Raw genomic sequence first — 9,627 nt, forward strand, 5'->3', positions numbered from 1 at the left:
TCCGAGTCAATATGTAATCACTTCCCCCAATTTATGAATCACTCAAACCACAATGCCCACAATATTTCTCCAGAATTAATCAGCTTAGTTAAGGAGTTTTTTAAGATGACAAGAACTGTACAGATAGTTCATACTTTTAGTATCAATCAGACAAAACGAAAATCTAAATGGCCAACACCGAATGTCCGTTGAAGTTTGGACCATGAAAAAAATCCATGCAAATCAAAGTCTGGTTTCAACAGTCCATATTAAACCTAACCCATGTGTCATAACAGAAATGCGTCCACTAACACGTGCTCCATAAGCTTCCGAGTGGGAAGCACTAAGCACTTTCAGTACTTATGTTTTAATGTGAAATTTATCAAAATATAACCAACTTATCTATTATTTACTACTTTCAGCTCATAATCACATGTATCTTGATGCGCTTTTGGATAGAATGGTTAGAAACAATTAGATACATACTAACCAATCAGAGACCAAAAAAAACACATTCAAAACCAGAAAAATTAAATTGAGATTATGCAACACCCTGATTTTTCAACCAACCAACAACAAACCAATAACGGAAAAACAGTGAGCAAAAATGGATTTGAATGGAAAGATACATATCCCCAGCATATGTAACAGTTTGAGGAGCAATGGCAGGTACAGTTAATATCCAGTTCATTGTATCAGATATTTATCACCACCATACCTGTGATACCCAACGTGAATAATTTGTTAGAAAAGAAAGACACACTAATAGAAAATAAATTGATAGATTACTAATAAAGACGGGTATTAAGGATGAATTTTAATCTTGAACTAAATATAAATCAAAGGAATAGTCAATAAAAGTAAGTCTCCATTTAGATAAGGGTGTGGTTTTTATAAAGTTGCAACCTTAAACAATCCAATTAAGGCGCACCTCCAAATTTTATCATAACATGTAATTTTGTTGTAAAAAATTCTTAGGATTATCTAAAAATCTATTTTCACATCTAATTATAAAATGTTAAACTCTAAAAATAGTTAAAATCAAGTAGATCTATATACATATGACAATCTTGAAGATGGACGGTCTAGATAATGTGTTGCAAGATGCACTATCTTTGGGACTCAAAATCTTTTTTTATATATATATTTATACATCTCGATGTCAAGATGATCAATTAGAGGTTTTTTTCAACATTAAAAGTAGCTTTTCCGATAGATTTTTGAAGTGCATCTGGAATTCTACATTTTAAGGTCGCAACCTTATATAAACTTTTTCCTTTGGATAATTATATATATGTGTGTGAGTGCGTCTGTGTGTGTCCTATAGATATCACTCCTAAAGCATATAATTTCCTTTCCTCAAAAAGGAATCATGACACAACAAAGGAAAAAAAAAAGAAAAAAGAAAAAAGAAAAGAAAAGAAAAAAAAATTACATGATGGCTTAAATTGCAAAATTGAAGTAAAAAGGAAAATGGCAAATTTCCAGCATACTTACATCATCAATGCCTAGGCCAACAACACAGCTCAGAGGTTGAAGACAATAACGTCTAAAATGTTCTTTTGTTGGACAAAAAGATCATTCCTTGAGAGCCTTTGGAACCCTCATACCGAATCCATGTTTTACTTTCTCAACTCTAGAAAAAAAAAAACAATATTTCAAAGAGAATTCACATGGAATGACCTGAAATAATGAGTAATCCATTGATCTGATTTTAGATTCCATCACTAACATAAATAAAATATTCTTTTCCTAAATTTCACAAAAAAAAAACAACATTTCTCATTATTTGAACAAACTTCACAGAATAAATACGTAACAATCTATACAAATTATATTTTATCCCCCCATGCAATTCAGTTCCCAAAACAAGAGAACACCGCAGTAAGAGTATGTATTTAAGTTTAGGAACCCCAAGTTTGCACAGCAAGCAACTCGAATTCAATTAGACTCAAGTCCAAGAGTATGATGGAATCTTCAAAATCTTCGTGTTGGAGTAGTTAATGATCTAACGCAACATGCATCATCGTGATAGCAGTCTGGTCACATGGCATCAGGTGCATAGTCAGCCTCATATCATGTGGAAGTTTGAAAGTTTTTGGGAATGAGAGACGGATGGTTTTCCTCATACTATTAAGAACATATAGGATGAGAATAGCAAACTATTTCATGGAATAGCTATGCAGCATTACCAGAACTTTTTTTTTTGGGGGGGAGGGGGGGGGGGGGGCAATCTTATTATCAGCATATTCTGCTCAACACAAAAAGCAAATTTTTCAAGCAGTGCTGAAAAAGTGTTAACTGCTTACGTTGGTGCCAATTTGCCGAGGCCATCAAGCTCTTCTCTAGAGGCTTCATCAATGACACTTCCGCTTATTTCTATAATGTATGCTTTACCAAGTGTAGTTGGGAGACCTCTTCCAGAAAGTAATTCCAAATCCTTCTGATGAAGTTCTCTTCCATTTACGAAGATGCCAGTATTTCCACCAGAACATGACTTTGACATTGGAAAATTGAACTCTTCAATACATGGCTGCAGGATAGATTAGCAAATATAGTGAATACCATTACTAATAACTTCTAATAGAAGAGCACATCTAGGACAACTTGGCTCCCATCTTACAGGAATTATTCCAAGGCAAGGCCAGCCCATGACACCCCAGAACCCCGCTCGGTAGTCATACCTGGTTGAAAGGGTAGAAAAGAAATAAAGTGAAATAACATCAGAAACGGATAGTGATTACATAAGAGTAACTGAAAAAGAGAGATATGAATATATAAAAGATGATAAAGAAACTTATAAAATATTCAATCCTGTGAATTTTAAGCAGCTTATATGATGCACAACTCTCAACAATTTGTGACTGTAAATGGATCACATTTAGCCTGGCAACCCCATTGAAAGCCTCTGTGAGTTTTTTTGCAAAACTGCTACCCCAAAAGCTTTCATGACTCATTCTTGATTGCTAAATATTTCCCACCCCAAGAGTTGCATATTCTTGCCTGGACAGAAGTTCAATCACAAGATCTGTTTTAGTTTAAAGGTTTGCTATTTCTCCAATGGTAAAGTTCAGCAACAGTCCCATTTGGACCTTCCATTTGAGTATAATTTAGGATACTTCTTGATCTTAACTCAAATTTTAGCTTTCATTAGTGTGTGTTCACAGAATGTTTTCAGTGAATCGTTTTCCAGTTGTGTCAAGTTACCAGAGTTGACGCAATTTTCTGAAAGGCTAACTCAGCTATATGAGCCAAATTGTGTTTGTGGTCATGGAATTCAACATAATGACAATGAGATCGAGTTCACAATTTGAGTTTGTCCAGTTTATTTTTAAATTCTTAACTACAATAATTTGCCAAAGCATGTACCCCGAATAGACTTGATTCACTTGGATCCCAAAATTCCCTTGTATGATCTACAAATTGCATATAAATAAATTCATTAGCAGAATTTATGTTTCAATAGAGTTTATGTAGCAAGCAAAATAAAACATAAGAATAAAAAGTTGCAGAAGTGCAACCTTACAAAAGCATCAACTGGCATAAATACAAGAGCACATATTCAAACAAGCACACAGCATTAAAAGATCACGATATGCACATAAATAAAGAAAAGAGGGTGTACAAGAAAAGGGACTCCAGGCATCCACAAGGTCTATATTGGGTCTTTCCTCTCTAACTACGATTAGAGAGGAGTACAACAAAATGAAAACCCTAAAAGAGTTTAGAAGGCCGCATCAACAAAGCCCCCATTTAAAGTGACCCACTTAAGTTCACAATCATAAAGATTAGGAAAGGTAACTGACAGAAAGATATGAATTACACAAGGTGGGAGCACCTGGCATTTCCATCAAGAACAAGTCCAAAATTCTCTTGTGAAATTTAATTGCCGCAATAAGAAATATAAGTAATAAACAAATCATTACATGAGAGATCAACTATAGATTCAAATTAAGAAAGCATAGATTTTTTTAAATTCATGATCATCTATCAGGTGTAGGTTCTATAATTAGATAAACACTTCTTGGGACATAATTTGGATTATACAGAAATAAGGAAACAAATTTACAAAACTTCATTGAACTTGCATGATGGCTACAAAGAATTTATGTGACATTTACAAACCACGTATCTTCAGCTTACCAATAATCTCCAGGATGGATGGGTCCAGCTTGCTTCTCAGCTTTCCTTACTAATCGATTAGGTATAGGCTTTCCATTAACCATAACATTTGGTTTACTGTTCTCCGACCTAGTTAAATCTCGGAAGCTCCTCTTTATGAGTCCTGCAAGGAATGAGTCACTACCCTTGGTTGTCTTGCTTGATAAATCATATTCCTTGCACATCTCCTCCACTGATTCTGGTGAAGTTTCACACCCTAAATCATTATGAGGGGGAGAGTCCGTCATGGCAGCAGATAATTCTTCTTTCATGGAATTCTGTCTTGATGTACCATTTGAAGAAGGGACCACTGTTTTCATGTTGGCTCGTTTACTACCATTTCTTTTGTTAAATGTGGTTACTGTTTCTCCTGGAGAGGAATGTTCTAAATGCTTGTGCAGGGGTGAACCCAGGATCGTTTCTTTCAAGGAAGACCGTTCCCCATCTTGAGAAGAACCAGAAAAAGAAGGAAGATCTTGCTTCTTGTTAGATTGTTCACTGGTGCAGTTTAGTCTGTCCTTTAGTCTATCTATCTGCTTGGGAAGGTGACCCGCAACATCTTCCTTTCCCATCACACAATGAATATCAATAGGAAACGAAGAAGAAACAGGATCAGTATCTCCAGACTGGATGTTATATGTGGATATATCATAGTCTACTTCATGTGAAATGTTTGAAGTTAAGTTTCGAGCTTCTGATAAATTCACTGGATCAAGGAAAGATAACCCTTCTTTGCTTGACCCACCAGTATTATCTTGGGCACTCGACAAGAAAACCATATGATTGTTATTCTGAACTGAGAATGAAAGCACAGATGAGCAAGCACCACATCGCAGCTTCCGAGGATCCTTTGTCAAGGGAAAAGCTTTTCTCGGTAACTGTAGTAACTGATAGCAATAAGAACAAGTTATAAAGGGTGCACCACTGGCTATTGGACGACATTTCCGTGCCACCCCATCCTTCCTCAAGATAACTCTTCGTGCATTCCACTTCTGTCCCCCACGAAACAGCTCTGGTTCAAGATCAGTAGGTCTTCTCTCTCGACGCTGCAAATTATATAAATGAAATGGAACTCTAGTGCCAACATAATTGTGTGGAGCCATGTGAGTAGAAGGGCCAAAGTGGTAGTTGTAAATGTGACCATTTGGAGCACCACTTATTCTATGCTGGTGTGCAACAGAAGATGGAATGTGTGCCCTCTGGTTGTTTCTGTTATAACAATGATAACATGAACACATAGAGTTGTTGTGAAGAGATGGATATGGATAAGAAACGAGAGGCTCAAGATCCATTTCTCCAGATAAAAACTCATCCTGGTGACGTCTACCATTGCTAAAACCCTGTCGTGGAAATGGCCTTTGTGAGAACTTTATGGATTGAGGAATGGTTCTTCCTGGCATGTGAGTGTCAAATGGTTCCCTATATCTAGGAATCTCATTTTGGGAATACTTTCTTGGATATTGATGTGGCAGCTCCATGTCATGCTTATCCATTAAAGGCACAGGATGGCTCATGTTCAATTCAGATTCTCTCTTATTGTGCGATGGACTATGAGTCCGAATATTTTGCCGAAGATGATTTCGAGTGGCCCAATTTGATCTCGAAGGAGGTGGCTCTTCTCGAAACCAGGCACCAGGACCATCATAGTCGTAAGGATCCTGAGGATCCCTAGGTCTATCTGGTACATCACAAGATCCACTAAGTTGATCCCTTAATTCATCTAGTTTCCGTAGAAGTTGCAGCCGGTCTCTTTCTAGGCATTCAACACTATTGAGGCCATGTAGGATCGGGTCAGCATAACCTGAAGCATTGCCTCGAGAATATGATGGGCCCTCATCTGGATACAACCAATGTTGATGCACATTTTCATGCATATTTCTTGGATACCTGGAAAACCCATCATCATTTCTTTGATATCCTAACTTTTCAACCCTCTCATGAGCTCTCCAGTTTCGAGTATGTTGAAAATCCTGAGACACATGAGATTTATCTCCCCCTTTATTAGGGTAGCAGCCATTCTCAGTACCACGTATGTTTAAATTGTTAATATTCGAATTCAGACCCTCTGTTTCCCAATTCCCCATTGTTGCTTTCGAGCAAACCGCATTTCTGTGTTCCATGTCAGCACCATAATCATAAAACCCAGATGCCATTTCACAATCATCCGGACCATGAGACTCTTGAACCTGAACCTTCATTGGCCCAGAATTATTGTACCCTTGTCTAGGGATGTGTTCCAAAAGCGTATTTGGGGAAAGCACTTGGTTAGATGCATTAGGAGCAGGATTTTCGGAACAAGCAATAGAGCTAGGTCCATTTCCAAAAGGAGTTTCACATCGAACATAACTACTGGGACCTGATTTATCAGATTTCTCTTTTTCAGATCCCAGCATTTTCTCTCCAGTGTTCACCTGTTGATTAATCTGATTTCTAACAGTTACTGCACCATTACTTCTATTGATAACTTTTCCGTTAGATTTTGCTCTACCATCAAAATCATCTGAGACATCTCTCCCTTCTTCACGAAACTCATCACTTGAATGTCCATTAAATCTTTCATTAGGGAAGCCCATGTTTAAGCTATTCTTCTTATCCCCCCTATCAGAGGCAAATGAATTGCTCCTACCCAAAGGAACTGCTCCATTCTCTTCAAAATCCTTTTGATTCTCACCGCATCCAACGGGAATTTCTCGGACTTCTTCTGATGAATGATTTCCAGTCACGTAGACTTGGTTCTTGGCTGTTACAAAACAAGAATTAGTCTGTTGAGGAACCTGGGAACCTTCAAAAGAGAAAAAGGGTAAATATAAAAGGTAAATGAGAGTAAGATGCTTCTAATTCTTTATGTTTGGACACCTGAGAAAGGATAAAAGGAAACAGACAAATCTAAAGAAACAAAAATGACAGAGGCAAAAAGTAAAGTGGTATTTTGGTGCTTTGCTGACCAGTGTACTAGCAATTTTGAACATTGAAAAAAGCAGAGCACCTGAAACGGCCAGTAATAATAGGTTGCATATGCATATATATGAAAACCTGTTCAAATAAGTAATTTCAGTAAGGAGAAAAAAAAAAGGAGAAAGAAAACAAAGAAAAGGAAAGAGAATTGCTAAAGCAAAGGACCTGATAAAGATATTATATAAACCAGAACTTTGCTTTTAACTAAAGGTCATAAAACGAAGAAATAAATTTTAAAATTCAAAGAAGCAGGAAAGTGAGAGGTAAAACCTGAAGAGACAGAATTACCCAACCAGAAAATATTTTAATAGGAACAAAAAATGAAAATAAGGAAAAGAGTTCGGGCTTAATTGGTTAGCCCTTCGACGTTTAGCAACGCCATGCTCGATTCCTACCAAAAGGTAGGGGTCCTCTCCCCTGACCTTGTCTCACACCCCGGAAAAAAAAAAAAAAAAAAACATTTAGGTTCCAAAAAAGAAAAAAAACGTAAATGAAAATATAGAGATAGAAGAACACAACCAGAATTTCAGAATTTATTATCCATTTACATGAAAAAAAAATTACAATTCATTGATTCGAATTCATGAAGAGCTTACACACATGCGCACACACTGACAAATAAATTACAAACAAACAAAAGCTTTTGAATAGAAGGAACGAATAGAGCACACATTTTCTGTAATTATATTAACCTAAAGTCCTCTGATTAAGCTGATAGACAAGCAATCAAAAGAACAAAAAGTTCAGAGTTCCTAAACAGGAAAATACAATTTTATTTAACTCTGAATACGAGTAAAACCGGATCTCTAATTACATCACGATCGCAGAAGACAGACAAAAGGAACGGACAAAAACACATGCATCATTTTCTCTTTACTCACTGACACAGACAAACCTTATAAAACCAGAGGCCGCCCCTCTTAACCTCATATTTAAAATTAGAATTACAGAGAGAATCCATAGAAAGACAGAGTTTTCTTCACCTAAAACTCATTAGCATTAAGGTAAATGAAACAACCAGAGATTAACGCATAGGAAAGGGAACCAAGAATTTGGAAAGAATAACAAAAATTACCTTGAAGGATAGCTCCACAACCGCCGCATCGATAAACAGGATACTCAGCAATCTCAGGAAGAAGCTTTTCGCATTTTGGACACCGAACCAGTCTCACCTTGGTTCCTTCCGCCATCTCTTCCTCAAATCAAAGAATCCACCACTTTTTCACATCATTCACCAAAAAAAAAAAAAAATGCCTTAGAAACACAACTTCATCAATCTGTTTAATCTCATTCTTTTGAGAAGGAATCCGCCATTTTATATGCGCCCTTTCCAACACAGAAAACAAGACTGAGACGAAAGAGCTCCTACAACACAGAACCGCTCCTCTGCAAATGATATTACCAAAACCCTAATTACACTCTAGAGCTGATTATCAAACACATGTCAGAAGAACGACCTTTGAAAGTTTCAGCCGTGTACTCCATAACACAAAACCTTCAACAAGAACACCAGAGCTACACAGACTTGCGGGAGCTGAAATCGCATCAAATTACTGCATTAAGCTTCAACAAATCTCTGAAAACACAACCAAATTCTACACGGCGCAGACTCAAAGAAACTCAATGATACTCAGCATTTTTTGGACAGATGAGCACGCAACAATTCCACCATTTTAGTGCTAAAAAAACTGACGCTTTTTTCTTTGTTGTTTTGTAGTTAAAAGAAAGAGAACAGTGCAGACGCTTCCTTATTCTTAAAAAAAACAAGAAGGCAGTGTGGAAGAAACGAGCAAGAACTCGCTTTTATTGTGTCCGACTCGGAACGCACTTCACATATCGAGAAGCATTTATTTTTTGTATTAAATTAAATCTTTATTTAAAAAAGACGGGAGTGTCAGACTCGGAGAAAGAAGACGCCCCTCTTTTCCTAACGCCTTTAACTTTTACCACTTTGACCAAGACTTAGCTGGTTTGTGCCTTTATACCGGAAAATACCCCTGATCTTGTTAGTAAATAACAAGACGCAATGATTGCTTTGTTCGAACTGGAATTGGTGGGAGGTGTTCTGGTTCGTGGGAAATCTCGAATCACTTTGGCTTTTTCCTTTTCTTTTTTTTTTCTTCTTTTTTTTTCTTTTTTTTTGTTTTTTATTTTTATTTTTTTTTTCTTTGGCCTCTTTGGATAGAAAGAAATTAAAAATCTTAAATATTTCAAATTTTAAAAAATCTATAAATTTTAAATATCTAGGATTGAATCTATAAATTTTCAATATCTATGATTTTTATTATGGATTCATCAAATCTCTTGTTTGGATAAACTATATAAAATTCATAGATTCTTTGCAATCACTTCCATATCAAGGGTTTTTATTATGGATTCTTCAAATCTCTTGTTTCAATAAACTATATAAAATTCATGGATTCATTCCAATCACTTTCATGTCCATTGTTTGATAACAAACTTGATAAAACTTTTTTCTCTAAAATTTTTATGTACTTTTTCTCTCTAAAACTTAAAATTTGAGATGGTATA

The 9,627-nt window shown here is 36.2% G+C and overlaps 1 protein-coding gene across 2 annotated transcripts; it reads right to left on the reverse strand.

Moving 5' to 3' along the window:
- Positions 1-357: 357 nt before the first annotated feature.
- LOC18426860 (uncharacterized) lies at positions 358-8,997 on the reverse strand. 2 transcript variants are annotated; one of them, XM_006833438.4, is made up of 6 exons: positions 8,171-8,997; positions 4,123-6,880; positions 2,603-2,663; positions 2,289-2,512; positions 1,477-1,615; positions 358-697 (listed from the first exon to the last, which is right to left on the reverse strand). In XM_006833438.4, exons 1-5 carry the CDS (start codon positions 8,283-8,285, stop codon positions 1,558-1,560), a joined length of 3,216 nt encoding a protein of 1,071 aa, XP_006833501.1. In that variant the 5' UTR covers positions 8,286-8,997; the 3' UTR covers positions 358-697; positions 1,477-1,557. The 2 variants fall into 2 exon arrangements, with proteins under 2 accessions (XP_006833501.1, XP_020518381.1); XM_020662722.2 differs by lacking the exons at positions 358-697; positions 1,477-1,615 and adding an exon at positions 1,659-2,018 and having other exon boundaries at positions 8,171-8,974.
- Between the last annotated feature and the right edge of the window lie 630 nt (positions 8,998-9,627).

This window comes from Amborella trichopoda, chromosome 1 (assembly GCF_054954075.1).
Source record: "Amborella trichopoda isolate Santa Cruz 75 chromosome 1, AtrichopodaSantaCruz75HAP2 v2.0, whole genome shotgun sequence".
Taxonomy (NCBI): Eukaryota; Viridiplantae; Streptophyta; class Magnoliopsida; order Amborellales; family Amborellaceae; genus Amborella; species Amborella trichopoda.